The following is a 14,245-nucleotide window of genomic DNA, read 5'->3' on the forward strand; positions in this document are numbered from 1 at the left end:
AGCCTTAGTAATAAAACACCGGCCTTATTGTGTTACGCTTTTAAGTAAACTCAGAGATGGGCAGTTTGATAAAGTCAGGTGGTGAGGGTTTAGAATATGCTGACAACCCACTGCAACTTTCTGAATCAGTTTTTTACAAGGAAAGAGAGACTATGTTCCCTTTTTCAAAAGGGAACATTTCTGTAGCTTCACATCTTAACAGCAGCTGTTTGTTTTTGCTGAAAATATTTATAAATAAATGACAGATGTTTCTAGAATATTTTGAAAACTATTGAATTACCTAATTGATCACAGTAAATCTGGAGAATATGCACAAATATGTACGTTTGTGCATATTTTCTGTATGATTGAATATTTGTATTTAAAAGCCTGTTTCCTTATAAAAACATAAAAATGTGAAAATGTAAAAAAAAAGTTTTAGCACACCCTTTATTACTGCAGCTATAATATTATATAAAAGTTTCTATGAAACCTTAAAGTTCAGGATCACCGACAAGTTCAATTCTGGAATTTGACTTCTTCATTTTCCGTATGTGGATCATTATATGAGAAAAAGAAATGAAACGTGTAACTCAAAAATATTTGAGTTTTGACTTTATTCCTTTTTCATGATAAAAGATAAAACTCAAAATTTCTGAAAAATAAGGCATTTCATCTGTCTTTGAATGAAGTGGAAAAATAAGTACAGTTTTTATTACAATTAGAAACTAAACCCCAGCTTGCTAAATGTTTTCTTCACATAAATCTTAAAAAAATATTATAAAAACTGAGAACTAGAAAAGTGTGGCATTTGGAAATAGAAAACATTGTAGGAACCGTACTAAATGCACATCAGCCACGATGGATTTTAATGTTGGTAACGCTGAGTGATGGTTGGAGAGCTTGCTGGTTTAGCCACGGTTATCATGGTGATGTGGAGGCTGATAGCCAGCTGCAGTGCTTCCTCTCAGGAAGGGTGGACATTTTTGTGTGTTTGTGGTGGAATTCTAGGGATTAAAACAGAAATCCTTTCTGGAGCATGAACAGCACTTACAATATGCAATCCTGAGTGTAGTTTCACATCTGTCATTGTTGATGTGTGAACGCTGGGATATTATTGAGAAACGTGTGTATATGAGTGTGTATTATGCTGATTTGTTGATTCCCTTGAGCTTAGCAACTGGACAGCTGGCGGCAGCGCCCTGTAATGCTCAAAACTGTACAGTATTTACAATTGAATAATACATTTTCACTGCAGTGCCTTGAAAAGGTTTCGATGGACTTGTCTGCAATTTTGTGATGCTACAACCATAAACCAGCACGTTTTAGTGCATTGGTGAACCCATATTAGCTCGTGATTATGAGGCGAGAATAGTTCACAGTTTTTACCAAAATTTATACAAATAAAAATAAAAAAATTGTTGCACATTTCTGTTCAGTTTTTGTTTTTCAAATGCATAAGTTCAAATTTTACATGCAAGCCACAAACTTATTGAGTTACATTTGGATGCCTGAGAAGTATGACTACATGTAAGTGTTTTGATCATCTTTATTTTTTCTCTCATCAGTAGATAAGGTTTTGTAAATTATGTATTATTGTTCCTAGATAGATTTACCGCCATCTGTCTGCTCTTCAGTGATGTAGAGCACACTTTAAAAAAAAACCTTTTTAGGTCAGCTCTACAATCTACTCTAGAAAGATTAGTTGATTATGTGTGAAGTCATTTAAAGAGTCCCTGAATAGGCCAAGTCATTGATATTTAGTTTTGTAACTAATATTGTCAGAGTGCCTTTGTTTAGCTATTGATCCGGGCTGAGAATGAAGTGCAGAGGTCAGTTTAATTGGAAACAGAGTGGACTATTAGTCAATCAATGTCTGTCGCTGTACATTCATGCAGGGAGATAAAAATACAGCCGCCTCTGCATCATCCTGTCAGGCACTGTTTTTTTTTATTTTTTAATTCATCTATTTTTTGACCCACCAACTAAATAAGAGTTTAAAAAACATAAATAAATCTTTACTCACTGTTCCTGCTTCTCTCCAGGCTAAAACCCTCCGGAAGCTAATCCAGCAAACATTCAAGCAGGTGGCCAATCTCAACGACGAGCAGTGCATCCTCAAGTTCCTGGAGATACTCGCACCGATTGACCGCTACGACAAAGAGTTCTTTAAATGTGCTCTGGGGGTAGGTGTCTCCCACGTCATTCCTCAGAAGCAAGAGGAATAACTTCCTTCTGAGGAAGAAAGTTATTCCTGAGAATAGTAATATTAGTAATAACTCAAGTTACAACTTGAGGAATAACTCAAGTTATTCCTTGAATAGATTGACCCTCTGTGTGTTGCAGAAGCACTAGATTGACCCCTGTTGGTGGCATCCGGTCCTGCATTTAGTCTTTTTTCCCTCTCGTCTCTTACAGTCCAGCTGGGTGATTCAGGTAGAGTTAGCCATCGGGCCAGAAGAAGGCATCAGTTACCTCACTGATAAGGGATCAACGGTAATTATCAGATGCACACTTACTAATAAAGACTCTATTTTATAATTATACACTCTCTTATTTTGTTCTGTCACTTAAGTTTGCGGTTGTAATGTCACGACATATGAAAAAGATACTGTGATGCTTTGGGCATTGTGGATTTCAGCAAAATCGATCAATTGCAGTCTTTGTAACTTATTACTGAACCATTTTATTTTTTCTTGTGCTTCTCTGTCTCCAGCCAACACATTTAGCAAACTTTAACCAAGTCCAGTCCATCCAGTACTCAGCTATGGAGGAGAAAGACAGGAAAGGCATGCTACAGCTGAATGTAGCTGGAGCTGCTGAGGTACTGCTAACTGTCTGTCTGACACATTGTGACCTTCTGGACGTAACTCGGGTCGTCTACTCAGGGTGTAAATATTGCCCTCCACCAATCCTGACAGAGAATTTGTCGTTTGAAATCCACAAAGATTTAATTAACGACTGCTCTTTATGTTTTTACAACAAACTGTTTAAAAAATGAATATTTTAATGTACACTGACTGCGACATTTATTATAAGAATTTTAAGAAGCGTTAAAATAAATGTATTTTTATTGCAGATGCACAATCTCACTCTGAAACGTTTATAGAAATTCATTTTATTTAGTTGGAAACAAATCCTCTGGCACATTTGTTAGTACCTATAATAATCTCTAATTTCTCTAGTTGTAAAGTGAACGAGGGAATCTGTTGAGGGAATCTACATTGCAGTCAGTTGTTTTGGTCTCACAAGAAATTCCATAGAATTTCAGTAGAATGTCTACAGAACTTAAATTCCCAGTTTTAAAATTCCGTCCTATTGACCCAAGGGGGGACTGTGAATTTTCCTCAGTAATTAAAAAAATAAACTTAGCCACAGATTGTTGTCCTTGCTGGATTAAAATATCCAAACTGGAGGTTTTGTTCTACAATAAGAAAAAATATTGTATTACTGAGGATTTTCACACATGTGGCTGGAGTCGTACATCACTTGTCTTTTCCTTCTCGTAGTTGACGCTATAATTCTGATGTCTCAAGGTTTTAAGTTCACTGGAAACAGGAAAAGCATGTCTATCGTCTAAGCAATGCTTTGATCAACTTGAGTCAGTATTGGTTTATTGGTGTTGGAAGCGCTGGATTTACAAACACATCGTTGGTGCTGTTTGTCAGAGAATAGTTTTCTCTGGTGTCAGAGGCAGCTGGAAACCACATGGATTAAACCTTCTGTCTGTTAATTGATCGTGCGCGTGTATGTATCTTTGTGTGAGATCATCTCTCTCTGTGTGTGTGTGTTTACTCGTACAGCCTCTCACAGTTACAACAGCGTCGCTCACCACGGCGGAAAACTTGGCTGATTTGATTGATGGCTACTGTCGGCTTGCCTCCATGGAAACGCACTCGTTCATTGTCAGAGTACAGAAAGGTGGGTGCAAATGATCACCTAGAAATATTAATATACAAGGAGGAAATCAGCACTGGATACACACCTTTCAGACCTGCTGTGGGTAGTTCTTTAAAAAAAAAAATTTAAAGAAGTACTTTTCATGTAGAAATCAAAGGAAATGTATTGATTTTTCTGTATTAAAGTTTTTGGTTACTTTTCAAGCTGCTCTACATTTTTTGTCATTCACAAATATGAATTTAAAACTTATTTTGGAGTTTTTATTGATCAGAATATATACAAAGAAAATCTAATATGAGATTTAAATCTCATCCTATCTATCACCAATCATTAACTTTAAATATTTTAGTAATATAAATGTCCTATTTTTGTTAATATGTATTATAACAGTAAAATTTTTACATAAAATGTAAATAACTCCTTTCCTGATGCTAACGTCAGTTATATTGTGGTGACGATTCATTTAATTTTTTACATTTAAATGCCAAAGCACAAACAAATTGAGTATTTCTTTTATTGTAAAACGTTAAATCACTCAGACATTTTTCACATAATCCAGTTATATATTTTTTGAGTGTTTTGACTTGTACAGCTAAATGTAACAAATTTGAGTTTATTTGACTGCAGTGTCTTCTTTTATCCTCTAGAGGGAGAGAGAGCTCTGCCTTCCATCCCAAAGTAAGTCCCTGAATCCGTCATGTTCACATGTGGCTCCTGTCAAAGCTTTAAGACCTCACTTTGGTAATAAAAGCAACATTCTTGTGGGTTTACAACGCTTTTAATTTTAAATCAGCACAACTGAATATGAAGGGCTTGTTTGTTTTTCACCAGAAACATTGGTGATTAGTCATTTGATAATATAGATTTTCTTGGAAGATGAGTGATTATCAACATAAAAATCTGTTTTATGGTTGTTTTCTTTAAAAACATTGGAACAGAAAATCAATGTACATGTTTGGGAATTTAAAGCTCAATCTATTTGCTAATTTTTCCAGATAATTTGTTTGTCTGAGGGTGTTTCCCCAGAAGGCAGAAGTTCCTAATTTCTAGAAACAAATTTATTATACATTTTTTTCCACCAGTGGCTAAAAGAAGATGATGCAAAGTACAACAAAATATTTTAGTTAAAGCAAAAATTCATGGTAAATACTGATTAGTCTGAATAGAAAAAAACTTACATTACACAACAATTCCCTGCACTAAGTATATTATATATTCCTGTTTTAAACCTGCATGCATCTTTATTTCAGAAACACTCAACCTCTCGCTCTATTTTCAGTGGCGATGTTTGTCGCTTAATAACCCATTCACTCTCACTTACAATAAAAAAAGTCTAACAATTTTCTAGTATTTGAAGTTTGTGTTTATCTAGATTTCAATCAAAGATCCAACTCTCTGGAAATCAGGTTGTGCAGCCTGGCCACACATTTCTCTGTTTCTTGCTGAACTTCAAACATGAGCAGTTTTGCTTACTTTTCAACCTAAATCTCTCCCCCTCACTCTGTTTCCTTGGTCAAATAAGGAGATAAAGAAGGAAGCCAAATATTTTCCACTTTGGGTATTTAAACACTCGTAGTCTCCTCCTTCCTCTCACTTTGCTCACTACTTCTCCTTTCTCATTGCCTCTTCAATTAGTGATGTTAAGTCCTTAGTGGAGCTCAGCTGACATAGGACAGCAGACCACGGAAGAGAATCCGTAAGGATTAGTCTACAGTGAGACACTGTCATGGTTTCCTTTTTCTGCTTTGAGGGAACGTGAACAAGTTGTGGCTGTTTAATCTGTTTACATGAGCTCTCTTTGGGATCACTTGGGATTTTTCACAGTTTTTCCTGGACTAGGAACATTTTTAGTTGTTTACGTGTTGACTGAATAGTTTTTTTTCTTCTGCTTTTTCTGTTTGAATCCAGAGTTTCCAACAATGAGAAAAAGTTAGAGGCAGTCCGGAGCGGAGTAAGAGCAATCTCTGTTTCTGGTAAGATGCAGAGCCATGCACTAGATTTGAGATATCTTCTTTCCATTTCCTCCAACATCTGCTTTTTCCACACTTCCTCTCTCTCTCTGTTTTCATGCCCTCTCTTTTCCTGCTGCCTTTTGTTTCTGTCCTTACTTGTTTTTGTCACATCCATTCACTCTTGTTTTTTTCTTCTCACTCCATCGTTCTCTTCCCTCACCTGATTGGCTAAAGATCTAGCGACATCGACGTCCCCCAAGCCAACCAAGGCTCGGCGTTTCCTCCTCCCCTTTGTCTTCTGTTCAGACTCGCCACCCAATGGTATCGCTGGCTCTTATTGGAGCAGAAGAGCATGTGCATAAAATTGTGATGTGGCGGAGTGAAATTTCTGGCTATCATGGTTCTTTCAGGAGAAACAAAATAGGCACTGAGAGCCTATAAAGAAAGAAGCCTTCATTACTTCTGGAAAATACATAAAGTCTAAGATTTCTTTGCCTATTTTATAGTCCCTTACTGCTCCAGAAAGAGACTGCAGTTGAAATGTTTTTTGGCAGGAAAACCTTGAACATTTTGTCTCTTTCTGATGTAAGGTTGAAATGGTTTGCACAGAATACAGTTTGAGCCGCTGCATCTCAATTGGCCAACTTTTACAAGCTCTTCAGTAAAAAGTAGTGTTAGTTTTGCCTGCGTGCTCTGGCATACTCACTGTTGCAGAATTTAATCAATGTAACTCAATGTAACAGTTTACATTATTGCATAAAGCCGTTGCATTACTGACAAGAAAGCTTAACACAACATAAAAAATCACTTAATGACATAATAATTTATGTGGACTGAAGCCTGAACAACCTGAATACATATATGAAAAACTGCAAAAAATTGTTTTCCTTTTAAATAACTTTTTACTGGATTCACACAATATCAGCAAAACATGTAGTTCCATGTCGAATGACGAATGTTGCAATGACTTTTTGATCATATTCTGTGAGCTTTAGCATCTCAGCCATTAAAAGATACATCAAATATGAGTGAAGGCAGTGGAAGTTTATCCAATAGATCTAATATGTTACTGGCCTGCAGGATTTACATGCATGGCATCACCATTGATCATCAGAAATGAAATGAGCTATCTTTGAGGTTTGTTTAGTTTGTTTGTGCTCACCGTGACCTGGTTGAAAATTTGGCACTGTCACTAGGAAAAGAACACAGGATTTTTGTGTTTCTGACCCAACTTTTAGTGTCTGTTGAAAAGAATATTATCAGACTTAAGTCTGTGCATCTGATCTGTTTTTTTGCATTGTAGCTCAGTAATTCAGCTTTAATTTTTTATTAATACAATATTTATTTTATTGCATCATGTGTTTAATGTCAAAGCATTGCTAGTAAATACTTGTGTTTGTGAAAATGTTTTGTTTTAAGACGCTGTGGCTAAAGCATGATTGTTCCCATCTGTTGTATTTACGAGTTAGTTGGATGAGACTGTGAATGGGACGGCATGTGACTCAGTATCTGCATCTGTGGCTCCGACAGCTGCCACCAGGACAGCTCAGAGTGAATCTGGCCAGCAGCTGTCAAACCTTTTTCAGAACGGTTTATATACGGAAAGATAACTTATTTTTGGAGTTTACATTGTTTTTACTTTATCTGCAAACGTTTGTGTCCATGCCCATTGAATATTTTCCTTCTTTGCTACTTTACAACTGCAAGCATCAGTGTATTTTATTATGTGATTAGAAACACCTTTCACTGTAATTCCAGATGGATCATTTTTGGTATTTCTTTTCTAGAAACCTATTTCTGGAGACTAATTGTCTTGGAAAAAATAGCTCAAGGTCAGTCAGATTAGGATAGAAGAAGTCATTTTTCAAGTCTTGCCATAGATTCTTAGTTCTATGAAAATCTCCACTTTGACTGGGCCCTTTTAACACAAAAATGCATCTAGACCCAGTTATCTTTCTGTATTTTGCTCAGTTTATCAGTTCTGATCCCTGCTAAGGACAAGCATCCCAACACCATCATGCTGCCAACACCAAATCTCAGTGTGGGCATGGTGTGTTTAGGTTTAGTGTCAGATTTTCGCTCCGTGTACCATTTTGAGTTTAGGCCATAAAGTTAAATGTTGGTCATCTTCTGCCACGTTTGCTGCGTGACCTACATGGATTTTGGAGAAATGACACACATTGCTGATGGAAAACTTCCTATAATGGTTTTTTTTCAGCAATGCCGTTCTTCTTGACACCCTTGTGTAATGACCAGGTTTTTAGAGCGAGCAATAAAACTTTGGCTCCATGGTTTAGCATCTCCCCAGATTTTAATCCCATTAAGAAAGTGTGGCCAGACCTAAAAAAGCAAGTGAACAAAAACAAATTGTGAAAAACTCAAAGCCCTGAGAAAGTAACAGTGGGTCACTGCAGTCAAGACTTGACCTATAAACTGCAGAAGAAGAAGAAATGTGCTCAGCTAAAGCAGAGAGACTACTGAAAACCCATTTTGACTGTATTCTTCTAATGAATGATAATTAGCTAAAACTGAAAGATACACACTGTTCATGTCCACATATTTGTTTTGCACTGAAAAAAATCTGAGTCGTCCTGCTTTCCCCTGACCTTTGCCCTGCTTTGGAGAGTGTTTCTTACTAACAGCAGTGCATTACTGAAAGTCTGCTCTCATTTTCCAGAAAAGAGTTCTAACTAGCTGCTTGTACAGTCTTTGACTTGTCATGCTCTAACCTCTCTGTTTTTTTGTTTTTTTTGTCTTCTTCTCTTCTCTCGGCTTCTCTGTCTTCCGTCCTGCTGCCACCTCTCCTCTGCTGTCCCATTTCCTGCATGCTCTCCTGGACCTCGCAGAAGACCTTAGCGGGGACGGTAAAGTTACACTGTTGTTTATCAATCTCTGTATTGTTCTTTCTTTCTCGTACTGACACTGGCTGCACCCTCCAGGGAAAGGGTAGCATGTGTATTTTGGTGTGTGGCTTGACGTGATGCTTACATTCCTACATCTTTAACAAAAGCTGTGTGCACTTTTATGTAAATTTACTGTGGTTCAAGCAAAGTAGGGACAAAAAAAGACAATAGAATTCAAAGTGAAGATGTCACCTACTGCATAATCAGATTTTCTTGTTGTGTAGAGCAGCACAATCAGTTCTAATATCTGATTTTTTTTTTTTATCTGTTTGAAAATGTAATACTACAGAGTATAAACATGTCTGCTTTAAACCAAAGAAACCCACAAGAAGCAGAATTAGTAAAGCCACAATAGCTCTGTTAAGGTTTCCCTTTCTCTCAAGAAACAGACATTCAGACCGCCACACACAAAGCAAAATTTGCAATCTTGAACCATTTACTCTTGTGCACACATAAGGACCAGAGGAGGGAGAGGTTTGCTGGATTGTTGGTGCATTCCTGGCTATAAGGAGCTGGCTAAATCATACACACTTAGACACAGAAACATGTTAATTTTCTCTCATCCAAGCTGAAACGGACTGAAGAGAAATATTCATCACCGCTTAGAATGCGTCTCCAACTGAGTAAGACTAAACAGCAGTCAGCTCAATGAAAACAAACCCATTTAGCTTAAAAAAACAAGTGCATAGTGCATGTCGGAAGCTATGCAATAGTTTTGAAAAAACTGAGACAAATAAAAAGCATTGCTAAAACATGGTTGAATATTGTTTATATGTCTTTTTACAAACTAGACGCTTTAATTTGACTTTCATCAGTTATCATTTATATTGTGTATAGTTAGCTTAGGTAGATAAGGTCCTCCACTTCACACCTACTCACCAACTCGGCTTTCAGACATCTTAGAAAGACAGCAAGGAAACTAAGGTGGATTTGAATGAGCAGATAGAGGTAATAGACAAATATCAATTTGCTCGCATGTCTATTTGACATAAATAAATTAATCAGGTTGTTCTTTTTTATGCTTTGTTTATACTCATCAATTATGTCCTAACAAATGGTGACAGGAATATAGTGGTTCATGCAGACAATTGGAACATAGATACACAAACTTCTGAGGCTAGGATTTAAATGTTGAATTTTTTTTGTAATTCACTTCTTTCTTTAGATTCTTCTCTTTTCTGTTTTTGTTACTAATTACTGATTAAGGGTCAGTTTTAAACTGCAGCAACATCAGCGGTTTAAAATAGAAACCGTTGTGTCGCTCAGGTGAGTCCATAAGTCTTTGTTGCAGTAGCAAGATAAAGTCCAACCTATTCACCAGATCAAAGGCTTTTTACCCTTTCTGTTTTACCAGAAATTTCCCTGGATATGTCAAAAATAAATGAATCATTTATATAAAATCTTGGTCTAAAGTGCATCAGCTGTATCTTAGAAACATGCCCACAAAGTTTTTGTTGCATCTAAATGAGCCATTCCTCATTGTGTTGCTTGTTCTCCTTGGCCTGCCTCATTTAACAGACCACTACTTGTTATTTCACATGTTGCTCTTTCTGAGTCCTCGAGACAGAAATCAGCCACAGCAAGCTTATTTCGCATAAATTAGTCCGACTCCAACTGAGCCTGATAAATCCCAAGCAGAACTGTGAGAACTTTCAGGACAGCAGATGTTCGACTCCAGTTTCCAACAGCTGAGTCTGCATGCTGATTTTATTTTAAACACCACCATCTGGTTAGACTGACTGGGCCCATCTTTTGCCTCCCTTTTCCCTGCTGGCTCTGCTTTTATCCTCTCCCTCCCTCTTTCTATCTTGTCTTATCTGCCTTACTTGTCACTGATTTCATCCTAATTCATTTTTTCCCCCAACTGTTTTAGCTCTCGCTCCAGTTTCTCCCTCATTTCTTTCTTTTTTTTCCCTCCTCTCTCTCTCTACTCCTCCTCCTGCTCCTGCTCCACCTCAGTAACTCCCTGCTATCCAGCTGCTCTCAAACAGACAGATATTCACAACACATGCTCAGCTGACACAATCTGCCAAGCGTTTGTGTGTGTGAGAGAGAAAGGGAGGGTGTTACTTTAAGCCGGACTTGCTTCACTTTTGCTTTCTTTGGTTTTGTGAGTCGTAACGTATGCCAGTTGTAGTATTCTTATATTCTTCTATTTCTAACCCTGCAGAGACCGACGACTATGCAGAGATAGTTGATGAAGAGGATACGTACACCATGCCCTCAAGTAAGTTTTTTTTTCCTTTTTCCATCTTCTTTACTTGATGTCTATCAACTGAAGAAATGTTTTGTCTTCAAACTAATGCTACGTTTGCGTATCTGTCAAATCCTTCCATTTCGTTTTGCAGCCTCATACTCGGAATGTTGTGTGAGTCGTTTCCATGAAACACGCTCACAACAACATAATAAACCACAATCGGTCAGAGCGCCGCTGTAGAATTTAGGCCGGTTTTTCCGATTTCTATTAACAGCAAAGACATTAGTTGGAGGTTACAAATCATAGACTACAGATGTGGTTTCTGGAGACATGTGACAGATCCATTCAGATGTCCATAAAAACCCTCAATACGTTGGTGTGCTTGGCTGTACTTCTGTTTGTAACCGCTGCTGAAGCTCTAGGTTCAAATATCTTTTAAAGTGGATGTCTTGGCCAGTACAAGTACTTATGTATTTAATTGCAAGGGTATCTTTAAAAGTAGACTGCATTCTTCTGTCTTGCTATATTTATCTTCCTTTGTTTTGTTTTGGGTTTTTTTCTTCTTCTTCTTTAGTTTTTTTTTCTTGGTTACTTCCTCTAATCAGCATTTCTTTAGACATGTAGCATTTTTCCGACTCCGTTCCTGAGCTTGTATACGTTTTCATGTTAAACTGTTGGCTAAAATGGCTAAACTTACATGTGTAAAGCTGTCCAGCTTTTTTAACCAGTCTTCACCTGTATTTTGTATATTTATTAACCAAATGTCAGATATAAGAAGTGTGTGTGTTTTCTGAGCTTTTTTTAAACTTTACGTAGCAGTCTGGCTCTCCCCCCTGTCTCTTCATCTGTCTTTCTTCCTCTTTTTTTTCCCACCGCCAACACAGTGAGCTATGGAGTAGTTGAAGGTAAAACTACCCTCCTCTCTTATAATATCCCAATGAAATGCGTTTGTGGTGCTTTCTTTTTCCAGGCCCTATTAGCTTCATCATAGAGTTAAACCAAATGGGTGTTAAAAGTGTTCTGCTTTTTCAGATTTTTGTATTGCTTACTGAAGCCACTAAAATGTATTGATGCTGAAATAGTGCATTTGTCTGGGAATCACTCTCAATATTTCTTTTTTCCACAGTTGGAGCCTGGAAAATAGCATTTTATATGTTTTATGTGGGTTCTGGTCATTTCGGCCCTTCACCAGTTTGGGTTTTGTATGTTTCCTACCTGAAGTTATCAGGTACAAAGTGTGGGATGTGCACCAGCCATGTGTCAGTTCGGACCCACTTTGGGTGCATTTTGTACCTGCTTTAAAACATTTTTCAATAGTCTGGGATGAGGTCGTCTGATTATAATAACATCCACCAGAAGGAGGCTGCTCAGAACTACCTTGGTTTGGTCAGGGGTCTTAATCTGTCATATTTTATGCTCATCAACAGACTGGTCTCTTCTCTGGTTTTTGTAAAATTTTGATGGGCTAATACCGATCTTTATCTGATACCTTTTCCAAACTATAAATGTCAAGTTGAACTGAACTGTGGTTCTTTAATTGGCTCCAAACTGCCAAAGAAAGCATTACAAATAGTATTTTAAGGGATTTAGTAAAGATGCCAAAATTCATAAAACGCTTTAAGGTCTCGTCTAGGATATCCATTTTCCTTTTTTTTTTGCAAGGCAAAGAGTTGTAGATTTTTAAATGAAGCTGATATAAAAGCGTCAAAAAGTAGTATGTTTAATAATTTGTGAAACCTGACTATGATTCAAGCTGATTCAGAGATATTGCACTTAAAATGTCTAAGTTTTTCTAAAAAAAAAAGAAACAGAAATCAATATGAAGATTTGAGTCTGCAAAAATCTGAATATCTAGCGAAATAATTGCAAAAATCTTGTTTGCTAATTAATTGGCTTTATTATCTTATGTTAATAGTTAGTTTGGTTAGTGTTTGTAAAAAAAAACCTGTCAATATGCATTTACTAGAGAAAATAGATTCTTCCCTTAACTCTGAGATTTTCTGAAACTGCTATGATGCTAAATGCATTGGGATTCTGTTCTTTGGCCAACCTTTCTGTTACTTGCTTGGAGTCTTGTTCTCTCTCTCAGTATGAATTGCAGACATGCCTCGTTGCAAAAAAACAAACAAAAAACATCTGTGTTTTTGGTAATTTCATTTGAAACACTTCACTAATATTTAAAATAGATTTGGTCAGTTATTGCATTGAGTTTGTCTCCTGAACAGTATGGTGTATTCCCGTAATATATCAAAATGTACAGACACTCTAAGTTTCAGTCAGTGGGCATGAACTGGTTGGTAGGTGGGTACAAAGTGGGCTTTTTGGGTAACATGGTGGTATTGATTGGGGAAGGAGCGAACTGACCGGGTGCCGTTTTAAATTGAGTTTGTTTCTTGTGTTTTTGGAGGCGATCTGAATTCAGTCACTAGATTTCTCAATCAGAACCAGTCCATGAAAAACAGCTCAGGTCCTGCTTCAAAAACACAATTTGAGAACATCAAGTCTCTTCAAACTTCAGAAGTGATGTAACTGCTCTGTGTTTGTGTTGTTTGGTGGTTTGGTTCTCATTGCTCCATCGTTTGTCTTTATGTCTTTATTTACGATTGTGGTTGTGTCAGTTCTCTGTGGCTTCTTTCATGTTTGAAGCAATATTCATTTCTTGTAGCACTATGGATTAATTGCTGTAAATCCTTTAAGAAGGAATGTGTTTTGGCACTTTTTAAGCTATGCTGTTTGTCTTTAAAGATACAAAAGCAGCAAGTTTTTGAGCCAGTGCATTGTGAAATATTTGCTTCACAACATCCTGATTAAGTTTTCTGCTATCCCCCAGGCAACTTGACCTTTACAGAAGCAGAACTGAAATGTCAACTTTAGTTTGAATGTCGAGGACTGTGATTTTAGTCTCAAATCTTAGAGTTTTCCTTTGAATTTTAGTGGTATTGTAAAAAGACAGAGACCAGGCTAAATACACCACATCTGTTTATTAGTCAGAGGAAAATTACATTTGAGTTTGTTTTCAAAATGCTTTCACTTCAGAGCACTCCAAGGGTATTATCTTCTCTGCATGAAGAAGTTCTAATGATGATGAAGGTGGTTTGGTTTGCATGTTTTAGAACATTTGTTTGAGATTTTCTCAGTCTGTGATGCGAACAAAGCTTGAATTTCTGTTAAAAGAGTCAGGAGACATTGATTATAACTACTGGGTACGTTTTACCTCACAGGGCAACAGAAAGGTTTCATCATTTTATAGTACTGGGAAAGTTGTTCATTTTAAATGTGAAAGCCTTTTATCGGTCATTCAGGTCTGACCTTTT

At 37.0% G+C, this 14,245-nt stretch overlaps 1 protein-coding gene across 10 annotated transcripts in view; it reads left to right on the forward strand.

The window, feature by feature from the left end:
* The window catches only part of ptk2aa (protein tyrosine kinase 2aa), a 65,891-nt gene that overhangs the window by 34,353 nt on the left and 17,293 nt on the right, over positions 1–14,245 (forward strand). For 5 of the 10 annotated variants that reach the window (XM_055054014.1, XM_055054013.1, XM_055054015.1 and 2 more), the window contains 10 exons: positions 2,025–2,165; positions 2,398–2,475; positions 2,696–2,803; positions 3,783–3,900; positions 4,527–4,557; positions 5,788–5,852; positions 6,066–6,152; positions 8,678–8,695; positions 10,905–10,961; positions 11,816–11,836. In XM_055054014.1, coding sequence (XP_054909989.1) covers positions 2,025–2,165; positions 2,398–2,475; positions 2,696–2,803; positions 3,783–3,900; positions 4,527–4,557; positions 5,788–5,852; positions 6,066–6,152; positions 8,678–8,695; positions 10,905–10,961; positions 11,816–11,836 — 724 coding nt within the window. The remainder of the gene's footprint in view (positions 1–2,024; positions 2,166–2,397; positions 2,476–2,695; positions 2,804–3,782; positions 3,901–4,526; positions 4,558–5,787; positions 5,853–6,065; positions 6,153–8,677; positions 8,696–10,904; positions 10,962–11,815; positions 11,837–14,245) is intronic. The other 5 variants (XM_055054007.1, XM_055054009.1, XM_055054011.1 and 2 more) reach the window with 5 other exon arrangements.

The sequence above is a fragment of the Poeciliopsis prolifica genome, unplaced genomic scaffold (assembly GCF_027474105.1).
Source record: "Poeciliopsis prolifica strain line A6 unplaced genomic scaffold, Auburn_PproV2 SCAFFOLD038, whole genome shotgun sequence".
Classification (NCBI taxonomy): Eukaryota; Metazoa; Chordata; class Actinopteri; order Cyprinodontiformes; family Poeciliidae; genus Poeciliopsis; species Poeciliopsis prolifica.